Source organism: Embiotoca jacksoni, unplaced genomic scaffold (assembly GCF_022577435.1).
Source record: "Embiotoca jacksoni isolate LCO1_2020_lvr unplaced genomic scaffold, fEmbJac1.0.p SCAF_10, whole genome shotgun sequence".
Taxonomy (NCBI): Eukaryota; Metazoa; Chordata; class Actinopteri; family Embiotocidae; genus Embiotoca; species Embiotoca jacksoni.
In genome coordinates this window covers 12,521,879-12,545,471 of record NW_027185230.1, presented here as the reverse complement: position 1 = coordinate 12,545,471, position 23,593 = coordinate 12,521,879, and the positions used below count along the sequence as shown (strand labels likewise).

The 23,593-nt window shown below is 49.6% G+C and overlaps 2 protein-coding genes across 6 annotated transcripts; one reads left to right on the top strand and one right to left on the bottom strand.

The window, feature by feature from the left end:
- Window positions 1-208: 208 nt before the first annotated feature.
- On the bottom strand, window positions 209-11,190 carry fktn (fukutin). 3 transcript variants are annotated; one of them, XM_069167514.1, is made up of 11 exons: window positions 11,043-11,190; window positions 3,891-4,168; window positions 3,526-3,585; window positions 3,217-3,417; window positions 2,963-3,109; window positions 2,246-2,376; window positions 1,987-2,119; window positions 1,651-1,780; window positions 1,424-1,557; window positions 1,071-1,195; window positions 209-776 (listed from the first exon to the last, which is right to left on the bottom strand). In XM_069167514.1, exons 2-11 carry the CDS (start codon window positions 3,990-3,992, stop codon window positions 563-565), a joined length of 1,377 nt encoding a protein of 458 aa, XP_069023615.1. In that variant the 5' UTR covers window positions 3,993-4,168; window positions 11,043-11,190; the 3' UTR covers window positions 209-562. The 3 variants fall into 3 exon arrangements, with proteins under 3 accessions (XP_069023615.1, XP_069023622.1, XP_069023630.1); XM_069167521.1 differs by lacking the exon at window positions 11,043-11,190 and having other exon boundaries at window positions 3,217-3,414; window positions 3,891-4,855; XM_069167529.1 differs by lacking the exon at window positions 11,043-11,190 and having other exon boundaries at window positions 3,526-3,582; window positions 3,891-4,855.
- On the top strand, window positions 4,930-23,300 carry apc (APC regulator of WNT signaling pathway). Of its 3 annotated transcripts, XM_069167490.1 has the most exons (19): window positions 4,930-5,171; window positions 7,482-7,578; window positions 10,560-10,715; window positions 12,677-12,764; window positions 12,854-13,094; window positions 13,370-13,478; window positions 14,164-14,277; window positions 14,378-14,440; window positions 14,556-14,606; window positions 15,082-15,168; window positions 15,272-15,449; window positions 15,542-15,742; window positions 15,836-15,931; window positions 16,070-16,209; window positions 16,308-16,385; window positions 16,489-16,605; window positions 16,738-16,952; window positions 17,042-20,054; window positions 20,237-23,300. In XM_069167490.1, the coding sequence occupies exons 3-19, from the start codon at window positions 10,581-10,583 to the stop codon at window positions 22,184-22,186; spliced, it is 6,876 nt and encodes a 2,291-aa protein (XP_069023591.1). In that variant the 5' UTR covers window positions 4,930-5,171; window positions 7,482-7,578; window positions 10,560-10,580; the 3' UTR covers window positions 22,187-23,300. The 3 variants fall into 3 exon arrangements, with proteins under 3 accessions (XP_069023591.1, XP_069023582.1, XP_069023574.1); XM_069167481.1 differs by lacking the exon at window positions 7,482-7,578; XM_069167473.1 differs by lacking the exons at window positions 4,930-5,171; window positions 7,482-7,578 and adding an exon at window positions 8,161-8,254.
- Window positions 23,301-23,593: the final 293 nt, after the last annotated feature.

Sequence of the window (23,593 nt, the reverse complement as noted above, 5' to 3'; positions counted from 1 at the left end):
GAGCGGTCCACTGACCGTATATAAAGTTGAGTGTGTATAATGTGTAGTGGATACAGTCTGTTTAGCAGCTGATCAACAGAGTCACAAACAACAGCTCTGAGCAACAGGTAAAGTTCAGTCAGGAGCTTAAATGTAGCGGGAAAACAGTGTCTGACTATCTACTTGACTGTTACTCTGACGGGATGATGTTTGTGTTTGAAGTCTGACGTCAGAGAAAATGTTCTTCAGTTTATTCAACACAACATCCATTAAAAACACACTAAACACTGAATCAGTCCACATTATGTCTTGTGATTCATCATTTACAAACTGATCAGTTTTCAAACGTTTCGCTGCTGCAGAAGCTTCTAATGTCACATTTTAACCGGTGACGTCACTTGTATTGCATCATTTCCTGTTTGTTTGAAACATCATCGTTCCCAGTTAACATGTAGGGGGCGCCGTGTCACAGGTCAGCAGTGGAAACACGAACAGGAAATTACAAAGTCAACCAGTAATATCTTTAAAAAAAAACAAAAAAAAAAACAGAATCAGGTCAAAGTCTTTACTTCTCCATTTCCTCTCAGTACACTTGGATAAGCTCCGCCCACTCAACCATAGGCCACACCCCATTTTCCTGCACGTTGCTTGGCGATGTCTTCCAGTCCCAGCTCCTCACCGGGACGCTCCAGGTGGCGCCGTAGTTCGCTGTGACGTAGTCGAGTGTCTGGCACGGAACGCGAACTTTCAGCTCGAGAAACTCCACCCAACAGAGCGAGAAACGAGGGAAGATGTACCTGAAAAAAAACAAAAACGTTTTTAAAAAAAATTTTTTTTACAATGTTTCACAGAGCATCAGAGAAACAACAGAAAACACTGCAGTCAGTTTGTGAACGGACGTTTTTGAAGCCTTTAGTCAAAATTTGAACCTTCCACATCTTGTTTTTTTTAGAGCCAGAAGTGACCATATTTGGATGAGCTGGGAGGACACTATGCCCCGCCCACCTTTCTCAGAAACCTAAAACGCCTGATTTGGTTTGATGCTGCCTGAACAAACGCTGCTGCTGACGAGTCATTACAAATATTCTTACTTGAACTTCCTGCCGCTCTTCGCCTGCGTTCCTCCGTTCCACACGATGTCTCCGTCTTCATAGAAAAAGAAAATGTCCAGTTTGACGTCTTCATTTAGAAATGACAGCTCCAGACTGTCCTCCGTCTGCATTTCAAAATAAAATGAAAAAAGCTTCAGACTGAGATGAATGGATTAAAATGGGAAAATAAAACATAAATCTGAGTTAGAATAAAGTATTATTAATAACAAAAACTTAGTAGTAGCATATAAACTGAAGTAAAATGTTGAAATTAAACAGAGTTAACGACAAAAATAAAAGTCAACTTTAATAAAAAGTGACAAAAACTGAAAAAGAGAAAATTAAGTTTCGACCTTTCCAAACTTGTGTTTGAGTGACAGGCCGGCGTCTCTGAACGCTGAAACGATGTCCGACCTGAAGTCCTTGATGAAAATCCCGATATCGACGTCTCGACTGTAGGAGATGATGCTGCACTGTCTGAACCAGCCTGCGGGGGGAGACAGAGAGCCATCATGAGGGTACTGAGATGTTAGCATGTCACATGTGAGGATACGGAGATGTTAGTGCGTTGACGTGTTACCGAGACACGTGCCGCTGCTCAGCCAAAACGGGACATCGAGGTGAGCGAGGGTATGAGCGGCTAAATGAAGCAACGACTTCGATTTCCTCCGAAATTCCACCGCCGCTGCAGACGAGTCATCGGGGTAGAGCTGCCGTCACAGGAAGTGTAGAAAGAGAGCAAACACAATTTGTTGTTTTATTCCCCCCTCAAATTTAGAGAAACCGAATTAAAAAAAATTAGTATTCACCATTTTTCATTTCGACTGTGTTTTGATTAGAATATTTTTTAATATAATTACATCCCAGTTCCTGAACGCGTCTTTTTCACGTTCATTTCCCGCTTTTCACCACAGACCTGCAGGAAGTTCCGGGCGTCACGGTAACGGCACTCCAGGAAGCGAGCGTGTCGCTGCTGCATCAGGAATCGGGTGATGTTGCGCGGGACTCGCACGTCGACGCCGTCCAGGACGGTCAGGATCAGCTCCGGCCTGCAGGGGGGCGACGGAACAGAAAAAGGAAGGTCAGACACATCAGAGGACGCGGCCTCTTCGAAAGTCAGTCAAACTGATAATCCTGCGACATGATGTCGACGTGAACTCGTGTGTTTGTTTAACCTGTCGTAAGCTCCGGCGTGGCGTCCATAGTCCAGCAGTTTGAAGGGGGCAAAGCTCCGGTCCACGTTGGCTTTGAGGCGTAAAGACCCGTGCCACAGGTAGTTCCCACTGCGCTCGTACAAAAACACCACCTACAAAAAAAAAAAAAAAAAAAAAAAAACTACATCAACGCCACCTAGAGAAAACACGGGTACTTTTCAATTCAATTTTATTTATATAGCACCAAATCACAACACGGGTTATTTCATGGCACTTAACACATTAAAGTCGTGACAACAGAACTTTAAAATATTATACAGAGAAACCCAACAATTCAACAATTCCCACATAAGCTAAGAGGGAAAAACTCCTCTTTAAGGGAGAAAAACCTCCAACAGTGGGAAGGAAAAACTCCCTTTTAACAGGAAGAAACCTTCGACAGAACCAGTCTCAGAGGTGGGCGGCCATCTGTCTCGACCGGTTGGGGTGAGAGAAAAGGACAGCATAGACATCCACCTGGACCAAACTGGGCCTTACACACCAGCACCTGGACAAAACCGGTACTTCAAAATCACCAACTGGACAAGGCAGTTACTTCAAGTGGAAAAAAAACAGGTACTTCAACATTTTGTTGGGGTGAGCGAAAAGGACAGCATTGACATCCACCTGGACAGAACAGGGCTTGACACCACCTGGACAAAATACAGACACTTCAACTAATTTGGGGGCCCCACCCACCTGGATGATGTAACTGTGGAGGCGGAACAGGAAGTGCAGGGGGATCTTCTCTCCTGATAAGGTGTCCAGACTGGCCAATCGCGGGTCCTCTCCACGCAGCTCCAGCAGCTGGAAGCCTTTCCGCTCAGCAGCCAATAGGAAGCCAGGCTGAAAAATTATTTACACAAATTAAAAATGAAATATTCTTTAACAACTTGCATGCTCCAACAGCGGCTGAAGACATGACAGTAGAATAAAAAAAATGATGTACTCACGTCATACTTCCACAGGTTGGCGTGCAGAGCGAATGATGTGACAGGCCGGCCGGTGCACAGGAAGCTGCAGTGCGGCTCACGCATCAGCCGGTCTCTCTGCCGCAAAGCATCCTGGGAGAGCCGTGAAAGTGCAGCGGTGTCGGCGAGAAACAGCGGCAGCCTGAAATGCTGCGCCAACACCAGAAACTTCTTCACCGTCTGCTGCGGAGAGAAACAGCGGCATGGTTACCGTGTTTGGAACAAAATGGAAAAGAAAAATCTGTTCCTCCAGCTTACTTAAAAGCAGTGCTCACGTTTGTGCCGACTCACCCATTGGACGTGGCTGGCGGTTGGGTGTCCTGCTGGGTTCAGGATGTGAGGACCGAGCTGCTGCAGGAGAAACACGAATCAGAACTTTGATCAACAGGCGTTTTAAATGTTTTCCCTCCAAAAGACAGCAACTAATACACAAACACTATCTTCAAAGCAGACGATGTTAAAGCTGGACAAGAAGTGCCATTCGGCTGATTTAGAAGAATTTCACCAGGCCTGAAGGATAGTTTAACAACATATAGGAACGTGTACCTAAAACCAGAGCTGCATGTTATTGTTCATTAATAGGAAGAAAACTTATTCACAAATGTTTGGCGCCTTTGAATCTCGTTTTTTTTTTTTAAATCCTGGGCGTGTCTTACCTTGCTGACGTACTTCCGGTAGTAGTACAGCTGGAACAGCAGGAACACTGAGCTGCTAACGATCAGCAGCGATAAAACGGCCGTCCGGTTCACACGAGGCATCCGGTAACGCGGCCCGGTAACAGGCTGCTCATGACGTCCAAAACTGAGCTTATTTCACTTAGGAACGGCACCGAAATCCCCAAACCGGCGCGAAAAACACAGGACCGTCTGCAGTGTCAGTAACCGCCGCCATCTTTAAAACCATCCGGGATCAACAGCCTGCTTCCTTCAAGGACCTTTCATAATAAAAGCCCAAACACCTGCTGATTAAAAAAAGAAAAAGAAAAAAAAAAAAAACGGAAAAAAAAAAAACTACACACAACATGCAACAGCGCCACCACGTGGCAAGGCGGCCAAATAAACAATACATCATTTAAAAGTCTGGAGAGATATAAACGCTAAATGTAATGAATCGTTATTTTACCAGGTTTCTACTTCCTTTCAGATCGTGTTTCCATTTTTTTTTTTTTTTTTTTTTTTTTTTTACATTTCTGTACAACAAACGTTGAAGTGCTGCACAACATCAGATATAATTATATCAAATCAATCAGAATGGGAAAAAAAAATGAAGCAATAAAAGGTGCTTCTATTCGTAAACCTAAATCGATGGACCTTTTTTTTTTTTTTTATCACGATGAGAATTAAATCAATAAACAAAACAACCCTCGTTGTCTTTTCTGCATCGACTTTAATATTTGTTATCGGTGGATGAGTCCAGAAATCATCTGTATATAAAAGGATTAAACTTAATGATCTGCTCCACAGTGATTGTGAATGCAAACGGATGCTGTGATTCACCATGGCAACGGGCAAATACAAATTCACTACGGTAGATGGAAAAATACAAAACAAAACAAAAACAAAAATCCATTTTGACGGGAGTCAGTTGGGTCACACCGTATGCATGTTTCAGTGCAGCTGTGTGTGTGTCCCCCCCCCCCCCCCCCCCCCACACACACACACAGACACACACACACACACACAGACACACACACACACACACAGACACAGAAACAAGATGGCGGACCGCGGCAGCTCCAGTTTCTCCACAACAAAAAGGCCGAGTTAAACTTCTCCGGGACTTTGTTGAACTCCACTTTACCCGCGCTGATCGGACACATGGGGGGCCTCCGCCGCCTGTAACGGCTCGCTTTAACGGCTGGCTTCGGTTTCCGGTGATGTTTCCGTGAACCCGCCGCGGGCCGAGGTGGACTTTGGTCGTTTTCTGAAAACCGGGAGGTAAGAACGGCCGTGATGTTAGCTGCTAGCTCAGCTCGATGCGAACCGTTTGTTTTGGTTGGATGTCGGTGTCTGGGCAGGTCGAGGACAGATCGGTAACCGTTACCGGTTATTCGGGACCGAAAGGCACAACTGCGTATTTGATGAACTAACACCCGGTTCATTCATCTGGATGTGTTCGGGGAAAATCACAGTAAAATAGCGGAGGAGTGTTAGCCTGGATGTACGGTCAGCTAACAGCCAGCAGAGCTGCTGCCATTGTCACACAAATACTACTACAGTACTTCTAATACTACCTACTGTTACTGTACAGTACTACTGCAGCTCTACTAATACTACCTACTGTTACTGTACAGTACTACTGCAGTACAACTAATACTACCTACTGTTACTGTACAGTACTACTACAGTACTTCTAATACTACCTACTGTTACTGTACAGTACTACTGCAGCTCTACTAATACTACCTACTGTTACTGTACAGTACTACTGCAGCTCTACTAATACTACCTACTGTTACTGTACAGTATTACTGCAGTACAACTAATACTACCTACTGTTACTGTACAGTACTACTACAGTACTTCTAATACTACCTACTGTTACTGTACAGGACTACTGCAGTACTTCTTGTCACACAAATACTACTACAGTACTTCTAATACTACCTACTGTTACTGTACAGTACTACTGCAACTCTACTAATACTACCTACTGTTACTGTACAGTACTACTGCAGCTCTACTAATACTATCTACTGTTACTGTACAGTACTACTGCAGTACTTCTAATACTACCTACTGTTACTGTACAGTACTACTGCAGTACAACTAATACTATCTACTGTTACTGCACAGTACTACTGCAGCTCTACTAATACTACCTACTGTTACTGTACAGTACTACTACAGTACTTCTAATACTACCTACTGTTACTGTACAGTACTACTGCAGTACTTCTTGTCACACAAATACTACTACAGTACTTCTAATACTACCTACTGTTACTGTACAGTACTACTGCAACTCTACTAATACTACCTACTGTTACTGTACAGTACTACTGCAGTACTTCTAATACTACCTACTGTTACTGTACAGTACTACTGCAGTACAACTAATACTATCTACTGTTACTGCACAGTACTACTGCAGCTCTACTAATACTACCTACTGTTACTGTACAGTACTACTGCAGCTCTACTAATACTACCTACTGTTACTGTACAGTACTACTGCAGCACAACTAATACTACCTACTGTTACTGTGCAGTGCTACTGCAGTACTTCTAATACTACCTACTGTTACTGTACATTACTACTGCAGTACTTCTAATACTACCTGCTGTTACTGTACATTACTACTGCAGCACAACTAATACTACCTACTGTTACTGTACAGTACTACTGCAGCTCTACTAATACTACCTACTGTTACTGTACAGTACTACTGCAGCACTTCTAATACTACCTACGGTTACTGTACAGTGCTACTGCAGTACAACTAATACTACCTACTGTTACTGTACAGTACTACTGCAGTACTTCTAATACTACCTACTGTTACTGGACAGTACTACTGCAGCACTTCTAATACTACCTACGGTTACTGTACAGTACTACTGCAGCACAACTAATACTACCTACTGTTACTGTACAGTGCTACTGCAGTACAACTAATACTACCTACTGTTACTGTGCAGTGCTACTGCAGTACAACTAATACTACCTACTGTTACTGTACAGTACTACTGCAGTACTTCTAATACTACCTACTGTTACTGTACAGTACTACTGCAGCACAACTAATACTACCTACTGTTACTGTACAGTACTACTGCAGCTCTACAATACTACCTACTGTTACTGTACAGTACTACTGCAGTACTTCTAATACCACTAACTGTTACTGTACAGTACTACTGCAGTACAACTAATACCACAAACTGTTACTGTACAGTACCACTGCAGTACTACAAATACTGCCTGCTTTTACTGTACAGTACTACCGCAACTACTAATACCACCTACTTTTACTGTACAGTACTACTAATACCACCTACTTTTACTGTGCAGTACTACTGCAGTACTTCTAATACTACCTACTGTTACTGTACAGTCCTACTGCAGTACTTCTAATACCACCTATTGCTACTGTACAGGACAACTATACCATCTACTGTTACTGTGCTGTACTTCGACAGTACAACTACCGCTGACTGTTACTGTAGAGTACTACTGCAGAACTACTTATTTTTTGTTTATAAAACATTGGTCTAGGAGCAAAATCCATTTCTTTCTGTCCCCAGAGTCAGAACTAAACATGGAGAAGCAGCTTTCCGATTTTACGTTCCACATTTCTGGAAAAAACTCCCAGAGAACTGCAGGTCTGCTGCGACTCTGCAGGTCTGCAGAAAATTAAATTGTTTTGTTCTTGAACTTTGTCTGCTGGTTGTTGCTGTTGTCATTGTCGTGTTGTTGTTGGTGTTGTTGTGACGTGTTGACATGCCGGCTGATTTTGCTGTTGACTTTGTCAAGCCGGCTGGTGTTGTCGTTGACATGTGGCTGATGTGCCAGCTGGTGTTGCTGTATTTGTGTGATTGTGCTTAGCTGAGAGTGTGTATTAATGTATTACGTGTTGTGTATTTTTGTGTATTGTGTGTTACGTGTTGTGTAGTTGTGTGGTACGTGTTGTGTATTTCTGTGTATTGTGTGTGTTACGTGTTGTGTAGTTGTGTGGTACGTGTTGTGTATTTCTGTGTATTAGTGTGTGTTACGTGTTGTGTATTTCTGTATTGTATTTCTTATGTGTCCTGTATTTTTATATATTGCATATGTCACATGTGTATTGGTGTGGGTCACATGTTGTGTATTTCTGTGTGTCAGTAATAACCCGGTCAGTCTGCCTGCAGCACTTGCTGCAAAGCATGCTGGGAGCAGGGGGGGCTGCCCCTCCCTCCCTCCCTCCTCCCTCCCTCTCCCTGTGTCTGTCTGGCTCCTGATTGGCTGCTCGGCCGCCCAGCTGACTGTCCTCTGTCAGACACAGAGAGAGAGGGAGGCTGATGGAGGCGACAGCGATGGGGTGAGCTGCCATTTTCTCTTTCTTTATCCACATCTCTGAGTCCGCTCTTTATCCATCCGATCTGTTCTGTGTTTCACTGTGGGATGAAGGATAACTGAGAGGGAGGAGGAGGAGGAAGAGGAGGAGGGAAGGAGGGGGGGGAGGGGAGGGGGGGGCTTCTTTCATTGTCTGTTGTTCTCGGCTGTTTTTCTTCTTCTTTGGTGGATTTAATCCATCCTGTGTGTTTTCTGTTGCGGAGAGAGATGAGGAGAAGGAGGAGGGCGGTGGATGGTGAAGATGAGCGTGGGGGGGCAGGGATGATGGAGGGAGGAGAGAGGAGGGACAGAAAATGGCCGACTGCTGGTGGAGGATGGAGGAGAGGCTGTTACTCTATTCAGGTCTTTACAGAGTTCTACTGAATATTGATCAGAGCTGGCCGACGCTTAGCCCGACCACTGTGACATGATTACTGATCAGTGACATCATCACCTGCAGTACAGCGTGGTAGTACTGCACTACAGTGTGGTAGGACTGCAGTACAGTGTGGTAGTACTGCAATACAGTGTGGTAGTACTGCAGTACAGCGTGGTAGTACTGCAGTAATGTGGTAGTACTGCAGTACAGTGTGGTAGCGCTCTAGTACAGAGTGGTAGTACTGTAGTACAGTATGGTAGTACTGTAGTACAGAGTGGTAGTGCTGTGGTACAGTGTGGTAGTACTGTGGTACAGTGTGGTAGTACTGTAGTACAGAGTGGTAGTGCTGTGGTACAGTGTGGTAGTGCTGTAGTACAGTTTGGTAGTACTGTAATACAGAGTGGTAGTGCTGTGGTACAGTGTGGTAGTGCTGTAGTACAGAGTGGTAGTGTTGTGGTACAGTGTGGTAGTGCTGTAGTACAGTGTGGTAGTACTGTAGTACAGAGTGGTAGTGCTGTAGTACAGATTGGTAGTACTGCTGTACACTGTGGTAGTACTGCGGTACAGCGTGGTAGTACAGTGTAGTAGTACTGCAGTACAGCGTGGTAGTACAGTGTGGTAGTACTGCTGTACACCGTGGTAGTACAGTGTGGTAGTACTGCAGTACAGCATAGTAGTACAGTGTGGTAGTACTGTGGTACAGCGTGGTAGTACTGCATTACAGCATGGTAGTACCGAGTACGGTGTAATCTTATTCTTTCGGTCTCCACCAAAAGATCAGGACCATTGGTGAGGGTCAGAACATAGATCGAATGGTTGCAATTTACTGATGTTCCCTAAACGCCTCACAGGCTGTTGGTAGATGCCAGTTCAATGGCATCATGTCTTCACTCAGTTACTGCAGCTTGTGCAGCTCAGACAGGTGTGTGGCCAAACTTGTTCATTTGGGTGCACCAGCAGCGCATAATTTAGAAGCACCCAAGATTTTTTACGGTGCCTTATGATTCCCCAATGACATATTTTAAGGGTTACCTCACCCACTTACTCCGCTTGCTTACCTTTTATAAGTTAAACTGCACACTGCAGATAAATGGTGGTGCCGAAAACCGTCAAGACCGCCCAGATGGCAAAGTCTTTGCTCTTCAACATAACTGCCAACGCCGCACTTCATTTTCCCCTCGTCTATTTCCACAAATCACGATGCATTTAAATTACATCATTTTAAAAGTGCTCACACTCTAGACTCTGATTGGCCGGTAGTGGCCTGAATAGGCCAGTGACTGGCCAGTCACCCTGTCCTGCATAAATTTTACTGTCCCCGGGCCATCGGGAACTGTACTGAAACTCCTTCACTTCAGGAACTCTGTCCCGACTTTAAGGAACAATCCACCGTTCTCCAGCAGAGAACCAGGACCTCAGACCTACTCTGATAGGCTGTGTTTGTGGTATAAACCCCGCCCACTAGAGCCACAGAGGCTCATTGGCTATACATAGCGTCAGTCATCAGCAACATCACTTCTGATTGGCTGAATGTGCAAACAAAGGAGGGACTATTGTCGTCTGTGAGCAGGATATGGAAGCTCCTATTGACTCAGTAAGGTGTCAATCAAACGGGCAGAGTGCAGACGACCTTTATTGGACCTTTGCTGGCTGATCCAGGCCATTTCTGTCTGACTTTCATTGATCAGTGCTGAAATACGAGGCGTTATTTACATCAATACTGTAATCGATCGTTTGTTCGGTGATCTGACAAACTGCTGTTTACGGAACATACTGTGATGAAGATCTTTTCATCATTGCTCAAACGATTGTTGATATACGTGTACTATGTCCTGGTACTACACCGTGTTCTGTACTGCAGTACCTGACAGAGTACCACAGTCAGTGACGCCTTCCGGTTTGTGTGTTGCAGGTCAGACGTGGGTCTTCCAACATGGCGGCAGCGTCGTACGACCAGCTGCTGAGGCAGGTGGAGGTGTTAAAGATGGAGAACTCCAACCTGAGACAGGAGCTGCAGGACAACTCCAACCACCTGACCAAGCTGGAGACCGAGGCCTCCAACATGAAGGTGAGTCCTCACTGACTGCAGTCTACTGCAGACTACTGCAGACTCTTGCACATAGGAGTACTGACCAGAGTACTGAAACAGGTGTACTGCGAAGTACTGCAGAGTACTGCAGACTGCTGCAAACTACTGCACACATGTGTACTGCAGAGTACTGCACACAGGTGTACTGCAAAGTACTGTAGAGCAGAGTACTGCAGTGTAGATTGCTGCAGAGTTCTGCACACAGGAGTACTGCAGAGTACTACAAAGGAGTTGCAGTCTTTGTTTGTGTTGCAGTGTTTGTTTGTGTTGCAGCTGTTTGTTTGTGTTTGTTTGTTGCGGTCTTACCAGCTGCTGTCATCTGTCCAGAGATCAGTAGTTCAGCTCATGAAGGCTGTTTTTATGCTGCGTCGTTTAATGTGGACGAGTCCTCAGACTGAACACAGTGTTGTCTCAGTTTTAACTGAGAGGAAGTGTGTCTGTCTGTCTGTCTGTATCTCTCTCTCTCTCTCTCTCTCTCTGTCTTCCACATAAACTTGTTGTCTCTGTCTTCAGCCCAGAAATAGACTTGTGGTATTTTCCACCAATCACGCGCTGCCCTGTTTTTCAGAATGAGCTCCTTGTTGTTGTTCAGAGTGAGACATCTGAGTGTGTGTGTCTGCGTGAGGATCTTTGGTTAGACAGAGGACTCGGGGAAACCTGTCAGAGTGAGCTGTCTGTTCTCTCTCGTCTTTATTATTTGTCGTTTCTTCTCTATTATATTTATTTTCTTCCAGTTTCTAGTTGTTGGTTGTTTCCTGTTCTTGTTGTTTCGCTCCTCTCGTTTGTTTGTTACGTGTTTCGTCCTCGGTCTGTTCGTGTTGTTTCCTTTTGTTTCTGCCACTGTGTTTTCATCAGTCTCTCACTTCATTTTCTGATTTTAGTTTTACTGTACTGTTTTGTTTATTTCCTGTTTATGTATGTTTGTTTTCTCCTGTGTCTTGTTTTCAGTGTCTTTGTGTTTTTCTTCTCCTCCAGTTATTTTCTCTTCGCCTTCTCGGCTTTCTATTCTTGTTGCCTCTCATTCGTTATTGTCCTGTCCTTCCTCTCCACTTCCCATTTCCCGTTTCCCGTTTCCTGTTTTGTGTCGACGAGCAGAAACAGTATGAGTGTTGTTAGTTTCCATCATGTCGCTGTATGAACGCTGCCGATTCATCGTGGTGAGTGACGACGACATAGAAATGTCATTTTATTCTGAAAAACTGAGAGCTTTTATTATCCAGCAGAAACCTTGTGTCATAGTTACCTGCACCCGGTAGTTTATTTGTTTGTTTGTCAGCAGGATCTCAGAAAACACCAGTGGTCTGTTTTCATGAAACTAGGCGGAAGGAGGAGCTGAGGAGGAGCCCATTGAATGTTGGACCAGATCAGAATCATGACATTATTTTTCACTTTCATTAATGCAGGCAGAACGTTTGGCCACTAAATGCCGGTAAAGTTCAGTAGATGGTGGTAAAGTCCAGTAGATGGCAGTAAAGTCCAGTAGATGGTGGTAAAGTCCTGTAGATGGCAGTAAAGTCCAGTAGATGGCGGTACAGTCCAGTAGATGGCAGTACAGTCCAGTAGATGTCGGTAAAGTCCAATAGATGGCAGTAAAGTCCAGTAGATGGCGGTACAGTCCAGTAGATGGCGGTAAAGTCTCGTAGATTGTTGTGCAGTCAAGTAGATGGCGGTACAGTTCAATCGTGACTGAACATCGTCCGTTCAAGAAACACGATGACATAACGTACCGGGAGTCCTCTGGGAGACTCGTGGACCGGTCCACCGTATGCTGCTGCAGATCGCAGCGGACCGGACTGTAGGTGGAGGTCTGCTCGCTCCGACTGTGCCAGCCTTTATCTTGAAGCCTCTGTGTGCTCTCACAATGTCTGAGCGCCCCCTGTGGTTGGATAAGAAAACGCCCTGTAACCACCACTCCTGTTTTCTCTGCTCATTTGAAACAGGAAGTGCTGAAGCAGCTGCAGGGCACCATAGAAGAAGACTCCGGAGATCCGTCTGGTTCTCAGCTGGAGCTCATCGAAAGACTGAAAGGTGAGAAAAAACAAACGCTCACAAACACGGTACAAGTACACATGAACACACGCAGTACTTATACACTGTGTCGTCTGCTTCTCCTCCAGAGATGAGCCTGGACTCGGCTGGCTTTAAACCCAAATCCAGGCCCCCTTTTCCCCCCTCGTCCTCCTCCAGCTCGGCCTCCTCGGCCTCCTCCGCTTCTGGAGCTTCTGGAGCTTCTGGAGGGGCAGCTGGAGGCTCCGGAGCTCCGGGCCCCTCGACGACCGCCGCCTTCCCCAGGAGAGGGCTGCCGACTGCGGGCAGAGACAGCCAAGACCGCTGCCTGGAGGAGCTGGAGAAGGAGAGGTACTGCTGACAGTACTAATACCATAGAGTACTGTAGTCTGTTGCCTCTTTGCAGCAACATCCACATTTGAAGCATCATCTGCTGTCATGGCAACAACTTTGTGTTTAATCAGAATCAGATATTTTGGACAAATTCTTCACTGCTTATGTTATAATGAGTCGGGACACTGACAGCTGACTGTTGGAGGCCTTTGATGGATGATTCATTTTTTTTTTTTGCACCCCCCGCTACCTCTCGGTATCCCGCTCCGTGATTGGCTGCTGCTCCCTGACAGGTCCCTCCTATTGGCTGAGCTGGAGAAGGAGGAGAAGGAGAAGGACTGGTACTACGCTCAGCTGCAGAATCTCACCAAGAGAATCGACAGTCTGCCGCTCACTGAAAACGTAAGAAGTGTTTTCACTTAAGCTTGAATGACGTGGAAAAGTTCTTGAATATGACAAATTTGTTCCAGGCCTGGAAAGGTTTTTGGAAAACTGCTGGGAAATATTTCTACGAACTCTAACTTGCGAGAGTCTCGGTTTAAAACATAAAAATGACCACAGCTCATCCACAGGATGTAGAAACAGCAGAGAGGATGTTTTGTCACTGAAGTTAGCATGCTAACCAGCTAGCTTCGGCCCCGTCCGTTCTGTAGTACTGCTTTATACCACAGGAGGTCACAGTGAGTCACTAAGGAACCAGAGTTAACATGGGTGTCCTTCTCGACAGCTGTTGGAGAGTAAAGAGCGAAGTCTGAAGCTGAAATCATAACGACGCTTCTCCACTGTAAACAGCTGCTAATGCTAACGGGGACCTTTAAAAACAGCTAAAACTACAACACCTGTATTTTTTATACGGGCCTTTCGACACATCGGCAGACGTCCTCTGGTGGAGGCTGCGACCGGCCGTTGTGAGATGAGACACGCTGCTTGCCGGTCAGCAATGGCACTCTGATGCTTGCGTGTGAATGAAGCGGTTACTGCGTTGATTTATTCTGAAACCACTGGACCAGATAAGAAACTGCGTTCGTGGGTGAAATGCACCCTGGGAGTTGTTGTTTCTGAGAGTTAATGTGAGCGCTGGTGTCAGTTCACTCTGCAGACCGACATGAGTCGCCGTCAGCTGGAGTTCGAGGCTCGTCAGATCCGATCGGCGATGGAGGAGCAGCTGGGCTCCTGCCAGGAGATGGAGAGGAGAGCTCAGGTAGGAGGAGCAACTTCACCCAGTTTAATGTGTTACATGTCATCACTACCCTCTGCTGACAGACTCTGCTGTTCCCTGTGTGTGTGTGTGTGTTGTTCAGGCTCGTGTGTCTCGTATCCAGCAGATAGAGAAGGACATCCTGAGACTCGGAGCACGGCTGCAGGTAACCTCACACTGCTGTTTTCAGCAGGAACACCTGACTCACTTCCCGTCCAACTGAATCAGCTGCCTTGTTACTACCTTAGCAACACGTCACTTTCTCTCCTCTTTCGCCGCAGGTGGAGGAAGCTCAGGGGGCGAGCGACAGCAGTGTATTGGCCGGAGCTCAGGTGAGCTTCCTGTCCGTCATCCAGTTTCCTGCTGACCGTGTATAGGCTGATGTTGTTGCACGTTTCTGGTGAATTTCTTTGATAAATCCGTGGAGTTCCCTTTTCGTGTCCCCGTCCTTCTGGATCCTGCGTGTGCACGTCTTCAGATGTCCCCAATAAAATGCACTCCACACTACTTTCTGCACATTTGTTCTTCTCTCTCCCGACACTTATGTATTCCCTTCAGCAGCAATAATAACAATCACAATATGTGTGCTGTAAAAGAAACCAATTAAAGACGGCCTGTCTGCACTGCCAAGAGTGGAAAACCAGGAAGTTTGTGATGAATGAAAATAGATCTGAGGTCTAAAATTCAGCAGCTTTATTCGGGGGTTTCAGTGAAGGCGGGTTATTGCTGAGCCTGAGGAGAGGAAGAACATTCAGGACATTTCTGTATATATTTCTGTCCTTCTTAAAGCCCTTTTTTCTCCTCCAGAGCGCCAGCAGCCGATTGGACCAAGAGCCAGCCAATGAGACAAGCTATTCTGTGCCTCGACGAATCACCAGTCACCTGGGAACAAAGGTAATGCAAGGCAAACTCTGGGACGCCTCCTGCAGGTGTAAAGTTGCAGTCTCTGTCACCCACTGCAGGTGTGTAAAGATAAACTCTGTGTCGCCCCCTGCAGGTGGAGATGGTGTACAGTCTTCTTTCCATGTTGGGGACTCACGATAAGGACGACATGTCACGGACACTGCTCGCCATGTCGAGTTCGCAAGACTCGTGCATCGCCATGCGACAGTCCGGCTGCCTGCCGCTGTTAATTCAGTTGCTGCACGGCAATGATAAGGACTCTCTGTTGCTAGGTAACCATTGGTTTCCATAGCATTACGCTTTTGTTGAATCGTTGGAAACCTCAAGTGTCTCTGATTGTGTTTATACGTGTCCGGTCGTCTAGGTAACTCTCGCGGCAGTAAGGAGGCCCGAGCGCGAGCTTCGGCAGCGCTGCACAACATTGTTCACAGTCAGCCGGACGATAAGAGGGGGCGGCGGGAGATCAGAGTGCTCCACCTACTGGAGCAGGTGCGCCACTACTGCGAAGCCTGCTGGAGCTGGCAGGAGAACCACGAGAGGGGCGTCGACCAAGAGGACAACCCCAGTAAGTGACACAGACCAATGAGCAGGAGAGCGTGACGGGCCGCCGGAAGTGCAAAACATATATTAACACGTGCGTTTTATGACGTGTGTTCAGTGCCGTCTCCGGTGGAGCATCAGATCTGTCCGGCCGTCTGCGTTCTCATGAAACTTTCCTTCGATGAAGAACATCGACACGCCATGAACGAACTGGGTGAGTCTGACTGACTGGTTTCGTCTTGACGGGCTGTGATTGGTTCCTCAAGATTATTTCTCCGCCTCTCTTTCTGGTTTACTGGCGGCTGCACTGGTTTTCACTCCCACTCTCTGTTTGGGTTATGTGTCTCTGCAGGCGGTCTGCAGGCGGTGGCGGAGCTGCTTCAGGTGGACTGCGAGATGTTCGGTCTGAGCAGTGATCATTACAGCGTCACTCTGCGGCGATATGCTGGCATGGCTCTCACTAATCTCACGTTCGGAGATGTAGCCAATAAGGTGAGAGGACGCTGACTCGTCGTGCCTGAATGTTTTCAAAAATGTTGTGCTGCCACACAGACGGAACATCACAGCGTCATGTTGTCATTTCCCATCAGGCCACGCTGTGCTCCATGAAAGGCTGCATGAGAGCCATGGTCGCTCAGCTGAAGTCTGAGAGTGAAGACCTGCAGCAGGTGTGTAGCTGTCGCCACAGCAACAGGCAACAGACTATCTTTTCACGGTGATAGCCCGCATCGTTGGTTTTCCAGGTAATAGCCAGTGTTTTTGTTTTTCCAGGTGATAGCCAGTGTTCTGAGGAACTTGTCGTGGCGTGCCGATGTCAACAGTAAGAAGACGCTGCGGGAGGTCGGCAGCGTGCGGGCGCTGATGGGCTGCGCTCTTGAGGTGCAGAAGGTAAGAAAACAATTTTTCTGTCCGTTTTTTATTACTTTGTTCACGAAATGAATATTTTCCTTACGGGTGCAAAGATCTACACTCAGCATGCTCTAAATCTTTGCCTCTGTGGTTTTTCTTCTCTTATTTCAGGAGTCGACCCTGAAGTCTGTTCTGAGCGCGCTCTGGAACCTGTCGGCTCACTGTACGGAGAACAAAGCGGACATCTGCGCCGTGGATGGAGCTCTGGCGTTTCTGGTGGGAACGCTGACTCATCGCAGCCACACCAACACGCTCGCCATCATCGAGAGCGGTGGAGGCATCCTCCGGAACGTGTCCAGCCTCATCGCCACCAACGAGGCGCACAGGTAAACGACGTAAAAAAAAAAAGTAAGCAGCTGGAAAAACCTCTGTGTGGACACGGGACTGATTATTCTCCCTGCTTCTTGTCTTGCAGGCAGATCCTGCGTGAGCACGGCTGCCTGCCGACTCTGCTGCAGCACCTGAAGTCTCACAGTTTGACCATTGTGTCTAACGCCTGTGGGACGCTCTGGAACCTGTCGGCCCGAGATGCAAAAGACCAGGAGGCATTATGGGAGCTGGGCGCCGTCGGCATGCTGCGTAACCTCATCCACTCCCGGCACAAGATGATCGCCATGGGCAGCGCCGCGGCCCTGCGCAACCTGATGGCTAACCGGCCGGCACGCTACAAAGACGCTAGTGTGGTGTCACCGGGCGCCGGCGCCCCGTCGCTTCACGCCCGCAAGCAGAAGGCGCTGTTTGAGGAGCTGGATGCTCAGCAGCTGTCAGAGACCTTCGACAACATCGACAACCTGAGCCCCAAGGCGGCACACAGGAAAGGGCGGGGCTGTAACGGCGGCGCAGGCGGAGGAGGGAACACAACACGCTCCTACGCCAACACGCCAGTGCTGTCGAGCCCGAAGAACGGAGACGGATCAAAGAGGACCAGCGAGGAGGCACCTTACGCTCGGCCGGTGTTCCCGCCCAACGTCCGGGCGTCCAGCGACAGCCTCAACAGCGTGACGAGCGCCGACGGCTACGGCAACCGCGGAAAGACCAAACCATCCACAGAAGCGTTTTACTCATCGGACGAGAGTGGCGCCAACAAGTGCTGCGTCTACAGGAAGTACCCCGCCGACCTGGCACATAAAATCCGCAGCGCCAATCACATGGCGGACGATGACGGCGCGGAGCTGGACACGCCCATCAACTACAGCCTGAAGTACTCTGACGAACAGCTGAATTCCGGCAGACAGAGTCCAAGTCATCGCAGTGGCATCGAGAGCGACGATGACAATGAACAGGACACCAGGTTGAGGAGGAATGATGGTAACGAATCGGCACCGGGTGGCAGCCGCATAGGGTCGGTAGCGCCGCCACGCTACGTTGTTGTCACGGCAACGTCAAACTACGGCGTTGACGCGACAGCGGAGCAGCCAATTGACTACAGCCTGAAGTACGGCGCTGACACCGCCCGCAAACCACTGTTCAAGCCAGAAGAGACTGTCACCCCTTCTCTGCCCCCACCGCCGTCTTCCTCTAACAACAAGCTCCGCCCCCCGCCTCCTCCAACCAGTCGGGGAGTGCCAAAAAGCAACCAGGAGTCCACACAGACGTACTGCGTGGAGGACACCCCCATCTGCTTCTCTCGAGGCAGCTCGCTCTCCTCGCTGTCATCGGAGGAGGATGAGGACCGTGATGTCATTGTGAGGAAGCGAAGAGGCGGGAACGGCCGCGGCGGCAGCGGCAACGACTACCCGACGCTTCCCGTCAGTGAAAAAGACGCACATGAGCAGCAGCAGCAGCGGCAACAGAAGGAGGCTGAGAGCCAGACTGCCACGGCTCCCTCCATACGAGGACGGCGAGGTCACCACCACCACCACGGCCACTCCCACCACCATCACCACCACCACCACGTGACGTCGTCATCGGGCGCCAGGACTCCTAAAAGCCCCCCCGAGCAGCCGTACGCCCAGGAGACGCCACTGATGTTCAGCCGCTGCACGTCGGTCAGCTCCCTCGACAGCTTCTCCACCTCCTCCATCGCAAGCTCCGTGCGCTCCAGTGAGCCCTGCAGCGGCGTGCCGAGCGGGGTGGTCAGCCCCAGCGACCTGCCCGACAGCCCGGGTCAGACCATGCCGCCGAGCCGCGCAAAGACGCCGCCGCTGCCACAGCCCACACAGAAAACGAAGGAGGAGGAAAAGGCCAAGAAGAAGGACGAGGAGGAGAGCAGCGCCGACGTCCTGCTGCATTTCGCCACTGAGAGTACGCCGCACGGCTTCTCCCGCGCCTCCAGCCTGAGCGCGCTCAGTCTGGATGAGCCGTACATCGCAGCAGAGATGAACAAGAAGAAAGAGGAAGAGGAGGAGGAGGGAGGGGCCGAAGGGAAGGAGCAGGAGCCCACTCAACCAATCCTCGAGGAGTCGGACGACGACGACGACATCGAGATCCTGGAGGCGTGCATCAACATGGCCATGCCCAAGTCGTCGCGGAAATCAAAGAAACAGCAACAAGCGGCCCCGCGGAAACCAAGCCAGCTCCCCGTCTACAAGCTCCTCCCTTCTCAAAGCCGCAACCAGGCGCAGCAGAGGAAGGACATGCCGCCGCCGCCCGAGGAGGTGCCGAGGGTTTACTGCGTGGAGGGAACGCCGCTCAATTTTTCCACTGCCACCTCGCTCAGTGACCTCACTATAGACTCTCCGCCCAACGAGGAGGCACCAGCAGCCCTCACACCTGTAGTCCCACCGTCCTCCACCCCAAGGAGGCGGGCCGGATATCCTGAGGGCGAGAATGGCGACGACATCCTCGCCGAGTGCATCAGTGCCGCCATGCCCAAAGCCAAACCCAGGAAGCCGGTCAGAGCAGCAGCAAACAGCGAGCACCCTCAAGCCCCGCCGCTCCCGCCTCCTCTTCCTCCTCCGGCCCCACCTCCTCTCAGCCTGCAGCAGCAGCAGCAGCAGAAGAAGAAACCGACATCGCCCGTGAAGCCGATGCCTCCGCGAGTGGCACACGGCGTCGCCAAGACAACGGCCGCTAAAGCAAAACCAGGATTTGCCTTCGACTCACCGCGACATTACACGCCCATCGAGGGAACGCCTTGCTGCTTCTCACGCAACGACTCACTGAGCTCCCTTGACTTTGATGAAGATGAGTGCAGTGAAAAGGACGAAGAGGGAAAAAAGACAAAAGAAGAAGAAGCCAGGAAGAGGAAGCAGCAGACGGCGGCCGTTTTCCCCCGAACCAAACCTGCGACCAATCAGACGGCGACAGACGAGAAGCAGAAGTTTGCCATCGAGGACACACCCGTCTGCTTCTCGAGAAACTCCTCGCTGAGCTCGCTGAGCGACATCGACCAGGAGAACAACAACAAGGAGTTCGCACCGCCGCCGCAACCAGAGCAAAAGGATGGAGGCAAAGCAGGAGCCAAGTCTCCTCCTCCTCCAGCAGAGGTGAGTCTGTCGACAGGGAAAAGTACTGGTACTTCTTCAAAACAAGTACTCAGGTAGAAGAAACAGTCGACATCACAGTAGCTCAGTAGAATATCAGGTGAAATACAAATTTAGTCACTCTGCAATATTTTTTTTAACCTGTTATTATATAACGAGTAACAACCACCCTCTTTCCTCCACAGGTAGAGTCAAAGCCCCGCCCCCCTGGCGCCAGCGGCTATGCCCCTAAAGCCTTCCACGTCGAGGACACGCCCGTCTGCTTCTCCAGGAACTCGTCGCTCAGCTCTCTCAGTATCGACTCTGAGGACGACCTGCTGCAGGAGTGCATCAGCTCCGCCATGCCCAAGAAGAAGAAGAAAGCCGCCGCCCTCCCCGCGGCCGCGCCACATCCCGTCTCTAAAGCCGATGAAGGCATTCTCTGTGAGGAGGAGCCTTCGGAGGCACCGCGAAGCCCCGCCTCCCCGGACTCAGAGTCCTTCGATTGGAAGGCCATCCAAGAAGGTGCAAACTCCATAGTCAGCTGCCTGAACGCCGCTGCCGCCGCCTCGTCGCTGTCCCGCCAACCGTCGTCAGACTCTGACTCGGTCCTGTCCCTGAAGTCTGTCGGCTCGCCGTTCCACCTGCCGACAGCCAATAACAACGCAGAGGAAGAAGATGCGGAGGAGAAAGAGATGAAGCGAGGCGGAAGGATCCTAAAGCCTGGAGAACGCAGCACGCTGGAGGCCAAGAAGAAGAAGGAGGAGGAGGAAGAGGAGGAGGAGAAGTCGGTTAAAGGCGGGAGGAAGGTCTACAGGAGTCTGTTCACAGGCAAGCCGAGGGCGGAGCCAGCAGCCAGGGGGCGGAGCAAACCCAGAGCAACCGGCATAGCCAAACCTCCAGGAGGCAGCGACGGCGACAGAGGAGGCGGGTCCTCTCGGGACTCCACGCCCTCTCGCTCTGCCACAGCAGCCAATCAGAAAGGAGGGAAGCTGTCACAGCTGCCGCGCACCGCATCCCCAGGAAGTGCATCGTCATCTTCGTCGGCCTCTCGGCCTGCCAAACCCGCCGGGGCGCCAAGGAGCGGCGGCATTCCGAGGAGCGAGTCGGCGTCGAGGGTTGGTGGCTCCACAGCGGCCAAGAAGCAGAAGGCGGAGCCTGAAAAACCGGCGCTCGTCCGTCAGTCGACTTTCATCAAAGAAGCTCCGAGTCCGACGCTTAAGAGGAAGCTCGAGGAGTCGGCGGCCGCGGCAGCGTTAGAGTCGCCGTCCAGCCCCGATACACCCCTGCCATCAGCAACCAGGAGACACGACGTCAACCGCTCCCAGTCCGAAAGCCCGTCGCGGCCACAGGAAGTGACATCGTCCCGCTTCAGCCGCACCGGCACCTGGAAGCGAGAAAACGGCAGCGGGGGAGGAGGAGGAGGAGGAGGAGGAAGCGGCGGGAAACACTCAACGTCGTTGCCGCGCGTGGGCACGTGGAAGAGAACGGGGAGCTCGTCGTCGGTGCTGTCGGCGTCGTCCGAATCGAGCGAGAAAGGGCGAAGCGAGGAGGATAGCGCCGGGAGGTCGAAGGGAACGTGGCGCAAGGCGAAGAGCGGTGGCGACTCGTCAGCTGGCCGGAACTTAACAGACAAATCGGAGGACGTGTGGGTCCGTCTGGAGGACTGTCCCGTCAACAACCCGCGCTCCTCCTCTTCGTGCTCGGCCCGCTCGCCCACCGCCGCCAACGCCCCGCCCGTTATCGACAGCCCCACCCCCCCCAAGATCCTCTCCTCCTCCTCTTCCTCCTCCTCCAACCTCAACCTGCGCCGGAGCTGCGAGAGCCTTGACGACAAGCCGCCGCCCGAACGCCAACAACCCCAGCAGCAGCAGCAGCAACAGCAGCAGCAGCAGCAGCAGCGCGGTCAGCAGCGCAGCGGTGCCGTGGCGGCTCGAGTCAGCCCCTTCAACTACACACCGAGCCCGAGGAAGGGCAACACCGAGGTCACCACCGCCACCACGGCAACCACCACCACGTCATCATCGACAACGCCCACACGACCGTCACTCATTCCCACCCCCGTCACCAAGAAACGGGAGCCGAAGGGCGGCGAAGGGGGCGGCAGCAGCGGTGCCGGCGGCGAGCGCGGCTCGTACATCGTGACGTCCGTGTGAAGAGCAGGAAGCGGAATCTGCCACGTTGAGGACAGCTGACAACGTGGAGGAATTGTATATTTGGAGAAACGACAGAAAGTGTTTGTTTGTGAACTGAACTGTACAGGAAGTGAGTCTGTATTTAAGTGCTAGCCCCGCCCCCTAACCTATTTCCTCTCCCCTGGTCGGCTCCTCTCACCCGTCTGTCAAGCTTCTTTATTCAACGAGAAAAGTTTAAAAATGAACTTTTTATGTTTTTATACCACTAAAATTGTGTAGCGCTTTAGCTCCGCCCCTCTCTGCCTGTCCCTGCATGGCCCCGCCCCCTACCTTAACAATGACAGTTACCATGGTGACATAAAGACGATGATAATGACAATAATGTTTCTGCTAGCTGTAGCGTCCGAGCTAATTCTGCTCTTTTGAAAGTTTTCATGTTTTTTTTTTTTTAATGGAGTCTGGTTCTGAACGAAACAAAATGTTTTCGTGTCGTCGGGTAGAAATGTGAAACATTTTGAGAGTGAATGAACCTCCATCAGTTGCCAAATTCCTTTTAAGGTCTGAATTTTGAGCACCAGAATAAACCGCTTGCGTCCTGACAAGACTTCCGTTTTCTGGTCTTTCGGATTTTTCTAACACTAAGAAACAGGAATCAGTTGAATGATGGGATGTGTCGTCTCTCAGGACAGAACATGTTCAGGAAACCAGTTTGAATGTCGAACAGTCATGAAAGTGTTTTTTTCAGAACCTCACTCATTGTTTTTAATACTGGGGGGGAAGTTTGCTGCCGACTGAACTTTGAAAACCTGAAACCGTCGGAGAAGCTCGTTTCAGGGAAAGTTTGTCAATTCTTTAACTTCCTGATGAATTTTTCCTGAAAAATTGTCTGTTGGCCGAAAACTTCCTGCTCTGTCGCCTTGGAAACAACACTGTAAAACGTAAGTTATTGCTGTAAACCTGAAAACCTTTTAACTTTGAAGCACATAATTTAAAACAGATTTTTGCCAAAAAAACGTTTGCAGCGTTTTGTTGACGACTGTAAGTTGATTTTCACTGTTTCCTGTTGCTGCTGAACGACTCGAAAGGCAAAAATGTTTTATGTTCAACAGAAGATGAACAATAAAATTCAACACGACAGCTGGTGTGATTTTTTGTGTTTGTTTGAGCTGCTTATTGATGACGTTTTACCGGCTGATAAAAGTGGTGTCGTAGACGTTGTTCCAGTTTGATGTCGGTGTTTTCTTTCAGCCCTCTTTCCAAACCCTCAGTCTTTCCTGGACAACATGTGGACGTCACTGTCCTCTGAGTGTACCCTGTCCGTCAAATGAAGATGGACTGCTGAGGTCCGTCCAGAGGAGGTGGTTCTCCTGTGCTCTGGCAGGTTCTTGTGAAGCGCTTGTTTTGTTTCATTGAACATTGAACTGCGTA